Source organism: Varanus komodoensis, unplaced genomic scaffold, assembly GCF_004798865.1.
Source record: "Varanus komodoensis strain SLA01 unplaced genomic scaffold, ASM479886v1 scaffold71, whole genome shotgun sequence".
NCBI lineage: Eukaryota > Metazoa > Chordata > Lepidosauria > Squamata > Varanidae > Varanus > Varanus komodoensis.
The window spans coordinates 2,131,603-2,148,141 of NW_025336360.1; the positions used below are offsets into that span (position 1 = coordinate 2,131,603).

The 16,539-nt window shown below is 55.0% G+C and overlaps 1 protein-coding gene across 1 annotated transcript; it reads right to left on the minus strand.

Annotated features, from left to right (window-relative positions):
* Positions 1–511: 511 nt before the first annotated feature.
* On the minus strand, positions 512–15,129 carry SLC2A1 (solute carrier family 2 member 1). Its single transcript, XM_044452247.1, has 9 exons — positions 14,442–15,129; positions 9,740–9,900; positions 8,683–8,923; positions 8,408–8,570; positions 7,669–7,856; positions 6,535–6,639; positions 5,901–6,002; positions 5,112–5,315; positions 512–3,713 (listed from the first exon to the last, which is right to left on the minus strand). The coding sequence occupies exons 1-9, from the start codon at positions 14,655–14,657 to the stop codon at positions 3,513–3,515; spliced, it is 1,581 nt and encodes a 526-aa protein (XP_044308182.1). The 5' UTR covers positions 14,658–15,129; the 3' UTR covers positions 512–3,512.
* Between the last annotated feature and the right edge of the window lie 1,410 nt (positions 15,130–16,539).

The following is a 16,539-nucleotide window of genomic DNA, read 5'->3' on the forward strand; positions in this document are numbered from 1 at the left end:
GGCGAAGGTGGGGAAAAGGCGCCTTTGCACCAAGCCAGATGGGCCAGTGGTCTGGCCCAGTTGGCTTCTGGCTCAAAGCAAGCCCTAGCCAGCGAGTCTTCCCACTAGCTGGGGTGCACGTACCCCTTGGTGAATCTTGAATTTGGACTCCCAGCTCCCTGTGGTGCAGCCACAGAATCAGAGGCATGGGAAGGCAGGAGGAAGGGCGCAGTCTGCGTTGCCAGGCGCCCACGTGCCCCTCTGCCTGTGAGCATCGGCCACGTGGCTCTAGCTATGAGGTGAGCGGTGGGGGCGCTGCCGCTTCGGGGGCCTGCCTGTGGGTTCCAGAAGCTGGGAGTGGGGCACCAGAACATCTCTCACAGAGACTCCCCCGAGGATAACATCAGCGGAGTGACTCGAGGAGGCAAAGATCTTCAGCTCCCCCATTTGAGAAACGGAAAACCCCATGGCCCTCCGCAGTGCTCCCTCCCAGCCAGAGAATTTCCCAGAATAAAAACACGACACAGTCCAGGGCTCTCAAACACTCTTTTCATTTATTCCAGCCATACAAATTGCTTTCTGGATGCTTTGTTTCTTGTTCCCCACACTCCTCGAATTGGCACTTCAGAAAGTCCGGACTGCCATCCATGCCCTACACACAGCAAACCCAAAGTTAGCAAGTTAGACGGTTTTTCCCTTCCCCATGAAAACCATTTTTTCCAGATGTGGTTGTCTCTTCACTTTGAAAGACAGAAAAATAAATAACAATGTAGTATTAAAAAGCTGTGTATGCATTTTTCCTTTCTCTTCTTTCTTTTTGCTAACCTGCCGAAAACGTCTACGCAACATTTGCTTGGGGAGCCAGGGTCCTTTAAGGTCTGGGATGGGATTGATTGAATATGCCAAAGAAAAATTAAAACATCAGTGCAATAGATGCAACTACAGTGCAGGTGAGTTTGATCTATACAAAAAAGGTCAGTCATATACAAGTCTGGTATTACAGTTGCTATTTAACTAAAACTGCTGTATCATACATTATGAATATATCTCAATATTTACAGTATGCTGCTTGTTCATCTGAAACCAGACTATAACTTAGTGTACTATTAACACAGTTGAAAAAAATACAATATATATAATATAAATATTTCCAGTCCATACACAGTAAGCGGGAAATATATGCAGCATTTTTTTATTTTACTTTTGGCCGGGAGGGGGGGTGTCAGTGAATCAAGGGTGCAGAAGGCGAGGAAAGGAGGCCTCACTTGGAACGGGCGCAGTGGGACAACTTCTCGGGTGCTCTGGCGAAGGAAGAGGGCTGGGGCAAAAGGCTCTTGGGAAAACCACGATATGCAAGGTGTCAGACCTATCGTCGTTCAGGCCCTTTCCTGCTGGAGGAATCTGCAGAGCCCGATTCACAGCTGGCTGCTGGTCTGGAGGACACCAGGATGATGGAATGAACAGCAGGAGCTTGCTCCCACGCTGGCCTATGGATGCATGGAAGGAGGATGAGACAATCCCATGGAGGACAAAGAGGTTTGTCCATAGTCAGGCCTCATCTGGCGCGCTGTGTCCAGTTCTGGCACCGGTTTAAGAGATGCAGACAAGCTGGGAAGGGTTCGGAGGAGGGCGGCAGAGACGGTCGGGGGACTGGAAACAACGCCCTGCCAGGAGCTGGGAAGAGCTGGGCATGTTTAGCCTTGAGAAGACTAAGGGGTGATAAGATAGTGCTCCACAGATACCTGGAAGGCTGTCACAAAGAGGAAGGTCAGGGTCTCTTCTCCGTCATCCCGGAGTGCAGGACATGGAATAACAGACTCAAGTTACCAGATTCTGTCAGATTCTGTCTAGCCCGATTCCAGCTAGATCCCAGGAAGAACCTCCTGCTAGGGCAGTATGACAAAGGAACCAGTGGCCTCGGGAGATTGTGGGCTCTCCCACACTATGCACAAGTGGACAGCTACCTGAGGGTTTCACTGGGAGTCCTAGACTGAGCAGGGGCTGGACCCAGTGGCCCTCCGGCCCGTGAGAGCAGTTGCCCCCGCGTGCTAAACGAAGCCTCCTCTGGAGGCTGTTTGCCTCAGGGCGGGGAGCAGCGGGGGGGGGGGCTGCCGCCACCTTCATGCCCGCCCCTGGAGGCTGCTGGGAGCCCACTCTAAGACTCCTAAGAAGCCACCGGGAAGACAGGAGCATGCTGGACCAAGGCAGGAAACCTGGGGCGACATGTGCGTTTTGGCAAGTGGACGCCTCGCTGCCCGCGGTGGAGAACTGCAGCGGCAGGCAAGGGCCACCGCTGTCGACAGGCACACTCCCCGCGCAGGGGCCAGACCAGTGCACCGCCTCCCACCTGGGCACTCGTCCTCCCCCCTCCCTGCCCACCCAGGCCATTCTTGCCAGAGAGCTGGACTGACTGCTTCCAGAACACTTTGCGATTAGGGGAGGGGTTCAGGCCGTCCCCCTATGCCATGCCTCAAGCAACTTGGCACACACAAGGGGCAGCCAATCCAAACCCAGTCCCAAAAGGGGCCCAGCTGTGTGGTGAAATGCATGAGGAGTTTCTGGCCCATTGCATGATGTCTCCAAGAGAGTCTCCCACAGCAGGTCACCTCTGGCTACAATTCGGACCAGCTAAGGTTGCTTTCGGATCTCCACTGGGGGGAGGGCTCTGTGGTTTTCCTTCCCAAACTGGCTCAGTCCTCCCATCAGCTGCCTCCCAAGCAAGGATTTCAGAGATCCCACGAAAGGGTGACAGAGATTCAATTTTGGTGCCAAAGTATTCAGTGAGGAGGAAGGGGTTTGCATCTGGTTCCCAGGCATTTTGAGAACCTCCATCTTCCACTCCTGCCAACCATGGTGACCTCCACTGACCTCTCTAGAAAACAGTACGGTGGGGCAGAAGGGACCGTTTTGCCCCACATAGGGGCAACCGTTGCTTTCCTTGAATAGTTTCATGGAAGAGACATCTCAGGCTAGGGCAAGTGTAGCGCCTGCACAAGCTTAAAATTACTGGCCTGGAGCAACACCAGAGCTTTTCTCTTCCCCAAGATGTATTTCCCCATGACTTTTAAACACTGGCCTTCTCAGTTTAGGCCTTCTAAAAAGTGTAATTACATCTTTAAAAGCAAATGCAAAACAGTTTTCTTTTGATCCCATGTTTTAAATGCGTTGCTTCCAGTGTTGCAAACTTGGGTGGGGGTGAGGGGTTCCTGCTTTTTTCCCTGCTTGGGAAAAAGAGGAGGGAGGTTGAGGTGAAAGAAATGCTTCCAGCCTGGAGGAGGCGGCTTGGCTTGACCGTTCGCCATCACTTCAAAATCTTGTCAGCGTTGAAATACTGGATGTGAGATCAGCTAGCCCTTCCTAGCAGGAGGGTGTCAGTTCATAACCTGGAAACCAGGTAGCAGGCCCTGAAAGAGGCCCAAATACCTCCTTCGCCCCGGGCCTGGTTTCTCTGTAAGCAGTAAGAACAGGCAGGAAAGGAGTCAAGCAAGGGAGCAGCCAGCCAGCCAGCCCGCCCACCCGCCGGTCATCACGGCTTAGACTTGGGAGTCGGCACCCAAGCTGTGGAACTCGTCCGGCGTCTTGTTCTCGCCCTGTGCAGCCCCTCCCTGGCGGAAGCCAGAGGCAATCTCGTCAAAGGTTCGGCCCTTGGTTTCCGGCACTTTGAAGTAGGTGAAGATGAAAAAGAGGACCAGAAGCACTGTGAAGATGATGAAGACGTAGGCGCCACATAGCTCCTGCAAGGGGAGCAGAAGCGACACGGTCATTCCAGGCAATCCCGCCACGTTGAAGCTCAGAGGCCTGGGCTGGGCCCAGCTTGGAGGGGAGACCCCTGGAAGCGCGTGGAGCCGTCTTCAGCTCCGCCGGGGGAGGAAAGAGGGATGTAAACATACTAACTTCCACTAATCCAGCTCCGAGGGGCCATGCCAGTTCAGCAGGCATTGTGCACTTATTAAAATCTGATTCAAGTGGCCCGGGTGGTCAGCCACGCCCCAACCAGCGAGAGGCCAGCGAGAGGAAACGGAGCAGCGGAGCTGCAGCTCGGCGGCCAAGGGGCTGACCAGGCCATCCCATGCCATCCCTACGGCTCCATTCGTCTTGGGAACTGAAGCCGCACCCAGGGAAGCGCTGGCACTGGCTGGGGTCGAACTGCAAAGGGCACTGAGTGAAACCAGGTCTGTGCCGGGTTTAGCTGCAGACGTGAGCAAACGCAGCACTTTCTCGGCCACCCTGCAGCGTAACCTGACAAGAGAATTATATATGAAGTCCGCCGCTAATCGCAGAGCTGAGCCGCAGAGTGAGGAACCGCTGCATCCAGCAGCGACGTTTCGTCTACTGTCACCTTCCATCACTAACTGGACATAAAAGGGTCTGAGAATTAAGGCTGCATTGAACCCGCTGGAAGGCTCCCCTCCAAGGACTCCCGGGCTCCTCTTGTTCTCAGCCCAGTCCTCCAAAGCAAGCCAAGCCAAGCCAAGCCAAGCGGAGAGGAAGTCTGCAAAGGTGTGCGGATCCCTACCTGTGCAACTGGCAGCCTTTTTCCAGGGGGCAGCTGAGCAGAAGTTGGTGGAGCTGCTCTCCTGGGGCGCCCCTAGCGGCCAGCCTTCTTTGGCCCCAGGAACAGCCGCCATTTGAGCAGCTGATCCTGGCGTGCGAGGAAGGGGCTGTGTGGGCAGCACATGCAGCTCGATTCCTGGCAAGCTCCTCACGAACATTCGTCACGAGCATAGATTGTGGGTTGCCACAAAGTGGGCCGGGTCCGTGGAGGCAGGCCTGAGGGATTCCCACTCCCAGGCGCATCCGCCACATGTCCCTAACTAAAATACCCCGCAGAGAACTGAACTGTTGCCAAGAGCCCGAGCTGCAGGTTTTGCAGGCAGAAGAGCTGCTGCTGAAAATGGGGGTGTGCATGTGAGTCGCATGCAGAGGGTCACAGTTCAGGCTGCTATTCAAAAGTTGAGGCCTAAGCGGGCTTGAAATGTCCGTGACCACCCTTCTCTGGCCCCGTCCACGGACAGAACGTGGCACCTTCCCGTTTTGCAGCTGGCCCCCTAAACTGAAATATTGCCCCGCCCCGCCACGAACAACCTAGCAGTTCATCCAGCGCGAGGGCAGAGACCCTGGGAGGAACTTACCGCCACATACTGAAAGCCCATGCCCACAATAAAGTTGGACGTCCAGTTCGACAGCCCTGCAACGGCGAAGGCAGCAGGTCGCGGGCCTTGGCTGAACAGCTCTGCCACGATGAACCACGGAATGGGGCCTGGGCCGATCTCAAAGAAGGCCACGAAGCCAAAGATGGCGATGATGCTGATGTAGGACATCCAAGACAGTTGCTCCTGCATCAGAAGAAGACGTGTAAGAGCCATGTGGGCGCCTTCCACGTGATTGCCCACATCCACGCTGCCCAGGAGGCCGGACGGCTTGCGACGGAGTGCCCACATGGATGGCATCTGGCCAGCTTTACGGGCTGGAACCCAGGGTTCTGCAGGCCAAGTCCAGCACTGTTGATTCTACCCACAAGAAGGTCTGCAGATTTATTTAGTATGCCCATGGCTTCTAAAAATGCCGTAAGCTTCATCTCAAGTGGCCCAAGATAGGAAAAAGTGCCTTTATTCCACTGTTTATTAATGTGGTTTCCAAGTGAAGCACTTTGGATTTCCTGGCAGGCTGTAGCCACGGCTTCCGTGGCTTCCTGGAGCTCAGCTTGTCCTGTCGGGCCTCTCTTGACTTCAGGCAGGTGGCCTGCCCCTTCAACCCATCGCTGTAACGGTGTCCTCCTTGAAGGGAGAAGTGCCTGATCTGGGGAGCCAGCCTAGAGATTGCCCAGGCTCCTCTCCTCTCCCGCCCACGAGAGATGCAGGCGCCCGCCTCTCCCCACATCCCGCCATGGATGGAGCGCCTTCTGGTCAGCAGCTACTCACCAGAAGGGCCAAGGCGATCGTCATGAGGACCGCGCAGCCCGCCATTCCAGCCAGGCCGACCAGGTGAAGAGTCCTTCGTCCAGCCCGCTCCACCACAAACAGCTATTGGCGGGGGGAGGGAGAGAAAATGAACAGCAGGTCAGTAGAACGAAAGGGTGCAAAGGGGCCCAGCAGTGAGGTTCCGCCCTGAGAACTCATTCCCAAGAAGGGGCCCGGGGGATCCACTCCTTGGATGTGGCTGAGTACAGGCCTCCTGATCCCTCTGGCAGCGGTGGGCCTACTCGGGAGAAGGCACCGCTGGATCGGGGACTTGTGCAGGGAACCTGTGCGGGGCCAGCAGAGTTTCTTCTTGGGCAAAAGTGCCCAGTCATGTTGCCCATATTTAATCAGGACTTGACCACCTCTTTTCACTGTCTGACTAGGGATACTGAGATTCTGTATGGCTGCCTCAGGACATAATTCCCCTGCAAGCTGCAGGATCTTTCAGAAGCCGGTCTGTTCAGGATGACTTTTGGGAATGGGGCATAAGGAAGGGTCCCACAATACACCTGGAGAGCACCAGCAGGGCAGGGAAGTCTGGATGAACCTCACCTGTCCAGTGAAACAAAACCCAAGCGTCCAACCTGCCACTCACCGAGACAACCGTGAAGGCTGTGTTGACAACCCCTGACCCGATCGTAGCGTAGACTGGCTGCTGCACCCCAGATTTTTCAAAGATGCTCGTGGAATAGTAGAAAACCTAGAAAAAATAAGGAGAATGTAAGCAAAGGAGCTGTGCCCCAGCACAAGGAAACCTCCGGGACATTGTGCTTTGGGAAGGATAAGGCCTGGCTGCTACGGAAACTCTGCCCAGTGGTAGCACCGGTGAGCACTCGAAAGAGGCGGGGCTGCTGTTTGGCTCTACGGCGTACGCTGGGCTTGGGGAGCCTGCAAAGCCATTTCTCCTCAGCGGGCAGCCCTTGCACTGCAGACTGCAGCCCCGTGAAACGTCCCAAATCCGGGACAATGCAGCTGGAGCACATTGCCACCTCGTGGTTAGTCTACAGAAGTCTGTCTAGCTGTATGTAGACAGGGCAAAGGCAGGACCCCTGGGAAAATTCCCCCTGTAAGGGGGAAATCCCTACTATTTCCTCCCACAGCAAAAGCGGGAGAAGAACCCTCAACAAAGCAACAGAATAAACACCTCAAGGCCTTAAACAGGAGTTGGGTGGATCACATCACTTTCCAGTAAATGCGGGGGGGGGGATGCATTTAGCTTATTAAAGATAAAATGGACAAGCACAAAGAAGAACAAGTCCTGCTATGGAAGAATCAACACCACCGCCGCAAATCTAAGTCCTGCCCGATTAACCTTTTAGAAACCATAAGCATGTGAACAGGGCAGGCCAGCACAGACATCGTATACCTAGACGTTCCAAGGTGTTTGACGAGGCCCCTCACCAAAGGCTACAAAGCCAACGAAGCAGCCACGAGATAGAGAGAGAGCTCCTTTTATGGGTTAGTAACTGCTTAAAGGACGAGGAGCAGAGAGCAGATGCAATCAGCGTTCTTAGCATGGCAGCATAAGAAACAGAGGTTCCAAGGAATGGTGCTATTTAACTCGTTTGTCAATGACGCGCCATCATGAATAAGCCACAAAGTGACAGTGTGGTTTGCTGATATTCCAGATGGCAAAACGAACACAGACTTCTAGCAGGATCTCTCCAAGCTGAGTGAAGGGTAAATAAACCTCAGGACTATGCCCACTCTGTGCCCGCCTGCCGCTCACCGCGTTAATGCCTGAGAGCTGCTGAGAAAGCTGCAGGATGATGGCGATGAGGATGGGCTGGCGGTACATGGGTGAGCGGAAAAGCTCCGCGATGGTCACTTTCTTCTCCCGCATCATTTGCCGGCTCTCCTCCTTCATCTCCTGGAGGTCGCTGCTGACATCAGTCGTCCCGCGGAGTTTCTTGAGAACTGGGGAGAAAGTGGCATTGGGCAGGAGCCATCCGGGCGGCGGCAGCTTCACGCTCGCAAGCGGGCAGGCTGCAGGGATGCTGGAATCGGAGTTTCGGAGTGCCTGGCTAGGAAGGGAGGCTCCTGCCATGGCATTCAGTCCGAGCCGAGCACCGGCTCTCCTGCTTCTAGGTCTGCGAAGTGGTCGGGGGGGGGGGAGTGGGGGCTAAAATTCCACCTGATTCTCGCGGAAGGATCTGGATGCCAGGCGCTGTGCCTTAGGAGGGGCACTGCCACATTTTGGGAAGTGGGAGGGGCAGGGATTGTGCAGAAGCCAGAAACCACCTGCTGAGGAGCAGTGCAGGAAGGGCGGAGGACAGGGGAGGGGCAGCTCGGGGAGGGGGGTCCCAGGCAGGTCAGATCTGACCCACAGGCCGAGGCTCTGCGCCCGGGTTGAGAGCTGCAGCCCCGTTCTGAACGGGGGCCGTCCATCTCAGTCCTGGGTCTCCCCGTCCCTACCAGCAAGGCGAGTCCTTTCATGCAGAGGCGCTCGCGTGAGAAGCTGTGCTCACCATTCTTGGCCTTGTTCTCCTCGTTACGGTTGATGAGGAGGAAGCGAGGGCTCTCCGGAGCAAAGGGCAGGAGGATGCACTGCAGCAGGGAAGGGAGGAAGACGAAGCCCAGCAGCAGGGGCCACAGGCTCTCGCTCCCCATGATCAGATCCAAGCCGAACACCTGCCGGGGAAAGGCAGCGAGTAGGGTTAGTCAGGGTGACCTGGGCAGAGCTTCCCGACCAAATCAGCCCTCAAGCCAAACGAACCGAGGGCGCCGCCGAGAACCAACTCACCTGTGCGATGAGGATCCCCACAACGATGCCGAGCTGGTGGAGTGTCCCCAGAGCCCCCCGGAGGGCTGTGGGGGACACTTCGCCCACATACATGGGCACGAAGCCTGTGGTGAGGCCAGAATATACCCCAATAATGAAGCGGCCCAAGATCAGCATCTCAAAGGAGGCAGCCATCTTCGAGAAACCCATGAGCACGGCGGCGAGGAAGGCGAGGACATTGGACATCAGCATGGAGTTCCGCCTGGCCGGAGAAGGGGCAAACCTCAGCAGGAGCGTTTAATGTGGGCGTTGCATTAGGATTACAGGACAGGAATGGGGTGTCCAGACAGAGTGGCGGCACCCCATCCATCAGTCTTCTAGTGTACATTCTTTCCCTGGTCTGAAAGTACTGCAAGAGATGCTTCTGCAATGGTGGAAGAGAAGCCAGGCTTCTTGGAGGCTTAATGAGGGCAGCAGGTCAGCCAGGCCACTATTTCAACATCTCAGCAGCTCTCTGCCAACAGCCGAATGCTGGGAAGCACGTTCAACCAGTGGAGCATTGGCAGGGGAAGGAGAAAATGGTAACCCCGTGACCCTCCCAACAGCTGCCAACCGGATCGCAGGACGGTGGCGCTCGTCTTTCGCACTGCAGCTACTAGGCAGACACAGGCTGCCACAGGATGGGGATTTGGGGTTCCAGCAGAGGGCCCCACAGGTCCAGAACTACCCCCAGCGATGACTCCCAATCTACTGGACCTGGGTGCAGTCCCTTGCGCAGCTTCGAGTGCAGCCTCCACCTATATTTAACCAAAAGGCAATGTGGCACAAGCCCCCATTGCAATGCATTGTGGGTATCCCAAACCATGGCAGCTGCCGCCACAACAAACAGCATGGCTCCCTATGGAGCAACGGCAGCCGTGGCCGTATTTGCTTCTCCATCAGTAACGCCACAGCCAATCACTTCTGGGGGAAACGAAGCGGCAGAGGGGCGTGAGTGGGGAGAACGGGCAGAACGAGGGCACACGCCAGGCAGGGGAGGGAGGCCGGCAGCGCCCCAGAAAAAAGCAGCTTTACTCACCGCCCAAACCGGTTCACAAACAGGCCGACGGAGAACGACCCGATCATCCCACCAACCGAGAAGATGGACACAGAGAGCGACCACAGTGTGGTGAGGGTACCCCGGCTGATGTACTCCTCATAGCGGCTGTACCAGGTTTCATTGTAAAATGTTTCTATCACCTGCAGAGGGGCAGCAACAGAAATGAATCCTTCAGGCACCCCGTGCGTCAGCCTTGGGGTCGGGCTGCAATTCCCAGCCTCCCACAGCCAGCAGTGGGGACCGTCACGAGGTTTCAGCTCGGACTGACGAACAGGGCTTCTAGTCCACTCCACAGCCGCTAGAAGGTGAAAACACAAAGCGCCAGCCAGTCATATCTAGGCAAGTCGTCAACAGCAGAGGGATTCGGGCAGAGACAAAGTGTCGCACTTAGTGACGTTTGCAGGATTTGTCAGCTGATGCTGACAAATTCCTCTATTCATATACCCTGTGAGGGTGCCCCTAGATCGGACAGGAGGCCTTTCTCGGCTACCCTTCTGCTCCAGAAAGCAACCAAGCAACCATTCAGGAAGCAGGTTGTAGTGGCAGGGAACCTACTCCAGCACTTAGTCGTAGCTGTTCAAAGAACTACCCACGGTGCGGAAGCCTGTCCCAAAGAGTGTCCTTGGACGTCAGAGCGAAACCTGGGGGGCTCGGTCGCATGCAAGCTGCAGTTCTGCTCCCAGGCAAGCCAGCCTCTTGGCCTTCCGCCCGGTGTTTCAGCGTTTCACCTTCTAGCAGCTGCGGAGCAGGCTGGAAGTCCCTTGCGTGAGTCAGAGGGGAAACCTTATGGCAGTCTCCATTGCTGGCGGTGGGATGCTGGGAGCCGGAGTTGTTCCGGGGCAAGAGATCGCTTGGCATCGCATGATGGAGACGCATCTTCTCCACTAGGCGGTGGCGGGCACCAGACTGGCAGAGAAGGTCGGGCACCTGGCCAACTAGGTTACCGAGACGAGGAGGAAGTAGAAAGGGGCCTGTTCTTCCCTCTTGCCTTCTGATAACATCCAAAAGACAACTTCCTGCAGGTTGGCTTCTTGCTGAGTCACAATTGCCATGCAGGATGGAAGAAAAAGTCACAAGGGGAAGAAACAGCTGAGCAGTCTTTCCCGCAGGTGGCTGCATCTGAATTTCTAATTTCTTCCAGGAACAGAGGGAGAGCAGTTGCTGCTGGCTTGCTTGGCCCTTCTGGAATCCGGCAGGTTTTGTTTTTGCTGGGTGCCTTCCTGTGTGTTTTTCAATACTTTTTAACATGCTTTAAAAATACATATTAAAGCAGGATTCCAAGAATAACTCATGAGCAGCTCTCCTTGCCAATGCAGAATAAGCAACCGATCTGTTTCAGCCCCGCATGGCCATGGGTTTTTGCAGTCCTGTCCCATCTGATGGTGCTTTCTTCTTTTGAAGTCATGGGGCACACCAAGGACCCCGTCGTGCAGCCCTCTCCCAGCAGGCACCCTGGAGATGCGCAGGCCTGCTGTTCACGGCACACTCAGCTGATGTGGCTGCTGGCCGAGAATGGCATGAACCCCTCACTGCAGACTTTGTGGGCCCCACGGAGGATTAGCAACTTTGAGCATCTCCCCTCTATGGAATGTTTTTCATCGCAGCTGACCTTTATACAAAGTCTGCAACTAAGATCCAGCTCTTGCCTCTTTCCCACGCGTGCTGCATCTTTAGCATTTAAGCTCGGGGCCAGGGACGGATTCCAGATTTCTGCTCTTTTGTTGCTGGCTGAAAAGAGGCTGGATGAGCTGACCCAAAGCAGCTTGGGGACCTGCCATCTGCAGAAAGCCTGCATGTGGGGCTTACATTCACACACATCACCATTCCTACCCCCGGGGACAGCCCAGCAATGGACAGGATGGGGCACACACACATCACCAGCCTGGGGCAATTTCCACTAGAGGAGAGAGCGTTCCCAGGACTTCTGGCCTGGCAATTCCCCCAGGGCTGTTTACCTTTGGCATTTGAAAAGAACTCTGGTGAATACAGACAGCCACTCACCAAGAGGCAGCCAATCAAGAAATACCTGTCTGTGACCAAGGGAGCACAGGTGAGAGCCTTTAGCTCCAAGAAGCTGGCATTTTACTGCATGATTTCATTGAGACGGCTTGTGCGTCTCTCTCAGTGTCAACGGGGCAAAAAAGCCCAGTCCATGTTGTTTTCCAACTCAGAAAGCGATTTAAGATGTTACAGTGCAAGGAGAGATTATTGTATCCTCCTAATTAGGCGCGGAGGGGGGAAATTTCTTTTCAGCTCAAATTAATATCTTAAGTACCAAGCACGCAGATTAGAGTGTGCTTAAAGGAGGCTTTTGAGGGCACTTCTGAGAAATAAGTAATGCAGGGTCGTATTTGCTAGAGACTTGCAACTAATTCTGGCGGGTTTCTTCCCACTGAAAGCGCATTGTGGCCTTCCGAACTTCGGCAGCTCCGGGCCCTCGGCAGAGTGCCGTCGTTGCTGTACTTTGGGGTGGGCCGGTGAGGTGCAGAGCAGAGCCCTTTGGCCTGGGACTCCATTGTCGTGCAATAATAATCAGCAGCAGGCGGACAAATGGTTAGAAATGGCTCGCCGTAGGAAGAGCTGCACTGCGCTGGATCAACCATCCATTGGGGCCAGCAGGACACCAGCAGGAAACCCATGCAGAGCTCATTCCCGTTGCTCGCTTGCCCTGCCCCAACAGCCGGTATTCGGAAGTGTACCGATTCCGTACCTGAAGGCAGCTGTGGCTGATGGCCGCGAGTTGCCAAGCCGTGTTTTCACGGCTTAAGGCAGCCAACTCCATGTTGTAACTATAGTTTGCGTCAAGAAGGGCATCCGCTTGCCTGTCCCGAATCCCCTGCCAACCCACTTCACTGCTTGACCCCCACCTTGTATTCCAGGAGCAGGAGAGAAAACTTCTCGCTGGCCACGTTCTCCAAACCAGGCATCGTTTCACGATAACCACTCACAGCCTCCCCAATCAGGTGCCTTCCAGATGCTTTCGACTTCAAGTCCTATCAGTCCCTGTCAGCAGGGCCAGTTGTCAAGGATGCTGGGACCTGTAGTCCCAAACGTCTGGAGGCAGCCAGTTGGGGGCAGCTGCTCTGCCATGCTGCCTCTTAGTTTTAAACTAATATGTTTTCTAGCCTTTACTTACGGGGGGGGGGGGCGCTGAGCACCCCAACAGTTCCAGTTGCCCTTTCCTAACTGTACGATATCCTGCAACGGGGAATGATCCAATCTAAAGCTTGCAAATCACTCCAGTTAAATCACATGCTTAAATTCCACTCCAAAATCCATCTCTGGGGGTTGGAGTATTAACCAAAATAAGACTGGCATTGAAGCGGCTGTGACTCTCAAGTTCTCAGCACACAGAAAACTAATTCTCCTGGGAACCAGCTTAACAAATCCCATTAGAGCCGGCCATAAGCTGGCTAACCAGATGCTCTATTTTGGTGGGGAAAGGAGGAAGAGATTGGAGAAGGGAGTTCCTCATGACCATTGTGGCAGCAGCCTTTCAAAAACACTGGTTTGGCACCTTTTAAAGGGAGTGTTCGCATGCCTGCTCTCTATAGGGCAATCCTGCAAAACTGATTAGATGCACAAGCCAACCTGGCCGCAATCCAAAAATCGCCACCTTCTATAACATTGGTCACCTGGAAGCAATCCTGAATTCTATATACAGTGCGGAGTGGGCAGAGAGAGCCGTTTTATGAACTCCGTTCTGGTAACGTATCCAAGGTGACCAAACACGCACGGTGGGGGAATGCAGGATGGTGGGGGCAGCTCTACCCCCACCCTATACATTGAGTCCCTCTGGCCGGGTCCAGAAGGGCACTTCCCTTCTGAGAGCTGTGCAGGTGCGGAGCTCTACCTGCGCAAGCAGGAATTGCGGAAAAGCGACCGCACGCCTCGTGCAGGCAGTCAGCTGAACAAGAGCTGGCCATCCCCTGCCCAAGCAGGTTCCTCCGTCCTGGATGGGCTGCACCATCACCGTCATCTCCATCCTGCCTTTTCCCCTCTTGTGAGCAGCCCGTGCTGGCTTGCGCGGCCCCGTTTTACCCTCACGACACCCGCCCTGCAAAGGAGGTTGGGCTGAGAGACTGTGGCTCCCAAAAGTCACCCAGTGAGTGTCGCGGCGGAGTGCGGACAAGAGCCTGCCTCTCCCAGGTCCCCAGCCCAGCTCTCCTGCACACCGGCTTCCTGCCGCGGAAAGGCTGGTTGCAGTCTTGTCTTTTCCATGCTGCCAGTTAAACACCGGAAGGTTTAAACACGGACCGGCTCGGCTTCTATGTTTCTGTTCCACGGCAGGTGGCTGAGGCCCCGTTGGTACGGGTGTTCAAGGACAGGCTGGACGTGCACATGGTGGGCATGTTGTGAGCGGAGCCGGCTGGAGCCGGGGATCAGGCTAGATGGCCCGGGAGGCCCCTCTGGCTTGCTCTGCTTCGATGTTTCTATCTCTTAGAGCCATAGACCTCATCAGAGCTCCAGAGCCTCCCAGGCAAGAGGTGGTCACCCAGTGTCGGTGTGCAACTTCCACACACTGCGTGGGAGACAAGTGGGAGGCAATGAAGAGGAGCAAGGACTGTCTTCCAGGACGGGCACCCAGCCCACACAGGCTGACCGCCAGAAAAGCGTGCACCCTTTCCCAGGCCACGCTGGCGCCGGGGGCCAGTGGGCCTGGTCTGGCTGTCGCGTTTACCTTCTGAGGGGCGTTGATGACTCCAGTGTTGTAACCAAACTGCAAGGAACCCAGGACCGCTCCTCCGACCGCCAGCATCAGCCGAGCTGTCATCTGCTGCAGAGCCAGGAGTTGGGGGGGGGGCGGGAGAGAAGAAAGACCCCTTGAGCAAAAAGGCAAGAGCAGCTCGCCCACACCCAGGAAGCCCCGCTCCCCACACCCCTGCCGGCACCTCATCAGGCGTCCAGGAAAGCCAGAGGGAATTCACCCAGAAAGCGTTGATCGATCGATCAGTGCTCTTTCTATACTGCCCAATGGCTCACAACAATCCATAAAATACAGCAAAAGACACCCTTCACGATGTTAAAAATGCAAATTGCAGCATAAAATGGAAGTAAAAGCACAACAAAACCTAGCAGGAACACAAAGATTAAAATACAATCACAGATTTAAACACACTAAAAAACTCAGAATGTTTAGGAAATAGGGGGATCTTTGCCTGGCATCAGAAAGAGCATAGCATGGACACCAGGCAAGCCTATTTGGGAAAAGTCACACAAGCGTTGTCTCCACAGAACCAGAGCCACGGCTGTCCCGCATTTCTTTCCCAGCCCTCCTTGAAGCTGTGAGGGGCAAAACCTTTGCATGCAAAGCACTGTCCTCCCACTGAGCCAGGAACTGTCCCTTAACATTCCAGTCCTCATGGTTCCCGAGGGTGTGGAACGGGCTTCCCCGGAGGTGGTTGAGGCCCCATCGGGGAGGGTGTTCAAAGATAGGCTGGACATGCCCATGGTGGGCATGTCGTGAGCGGAGCCGGCAGGAACTGGGGGCCAGACTAGATGGCCCGGGAGACCCTTCTGGCTCGCTGTTTCTCTATTCTTAAAAATAGTAAAGAACCTTCTGCAGTACTGCAAGCTGAAACAGGAACTAGAAAGCACATCAGACCTTTCTTGGACTTGAACGAGGGGCATCCGCCGCCCACCCCATGTTCCATCACAATTAAACATTTTGCCAGATTCTGAAGTCCAACCTGCACCTGCCACAGTCAGACTCGGTGACCTGGGGCAAGTCGCTCTCCCTTAAACCACAAACCCCGGGGCAGAATTCTGACCTGCCTTGCTAAGCCGGAACACAGTAGCAGTTGTGAAACACTGCAGAGCGGGGCTGTTACAGGAATGCTTCTAAGCTGCTCTCTCCCTGCGGCAATCTGGGTGCTGAAAGCTTTCCGAAATTGGAAGGTGCGTGGCCTCTCCAACTCCAGGCAGCCTGATGCACCAACTGGCAGCAGCATCGGCGTGTGCGGGGCTCGCGGCGTCTGCATCCTCTTTTCGGCGTGGCCTCTGCAGGCCACCCCTCAACTGGAGGGGCAGCAGGTCCTTAAGCCTCGTCTTTGCTGCCTTTCGCGGGCTCATTTGGCATTGCAGCCTGTGTGCATCGTCTGGGGGTGAATAGGGCTTTGCTGGGATCCTATTTCTTTATCCTAGAGAAGTGCACGGGGATTCTGAGGACGGAGGAAGGCAGGGCAGATTTCTCTCCAAATGAATTAATCAGAGAGAGGTTGCTCAGGACGTCAGTTCTGAGATGGAACAGGACGAGAACGGGGCCTCTCTTGTGGCTGGTAGCGAACAAGGACTGCATTGGTTACCCATTTACCAGGAAGCAGAACTTGAACACGCTCAGTCGTTTGCAGGGCCGTTTCCCGACCTCCGTTCTGCCTACGCTGATGCAACAATCAGGGACTTGTTCGGGCCGTAGGTCAAGAAGGACCACAGGTTTGGATGCCTGCCTGACTGCTCACGAAGAGAAGGATCCCCAGTAGAGCAGCTCAGTCTCTACGGGAAGCAAACGAGGATCTGATTTTCACAGGCCAGCCTAAGCCACGTTTGCTCAACACCCAAAGGCCTCTTCTCCCAACTCGGTCACACTTGCTCTTTTGTTTTGGGAGCAGGATGCCGCAGACTGTCTCAGCTAATCCCAGGCGTCCTCTTGATTTGGAAAGAGACTCCAGCAGCACCAGTCATGTGAAGCAAATTTCGACAGGACAGTCCAGTAACTCCGAGCCATGATTGCCACAAGGACATCCAGCAATTCTCATTTTCGGTCTCTCTTGCACGCACAT

Coding starts and splice junctions, on each gene's coding strand:
- SLC2A1 (XM_044452247.1), bottom strand. CDS start 14,657: ATGAGGTGCCGGCAGGGGTGTGGGGAGCGGGGCTTCCTGGGTGTGGGC. Junction 9,901..14,441: donor TCATCAACGCCCCTCAGAAG/GTAAACGCGACA, acceptor GCCCCTCTGCAG/GTGATAGAAACATTTTACAA. Junction 6,003..6,534: donor CAGCCTTCACGGTTGTCTCG/GTGAGTGGCAGG, acceptor CCCCGCCAATAG/CTGTTTGTGGTGGAGCGGGC.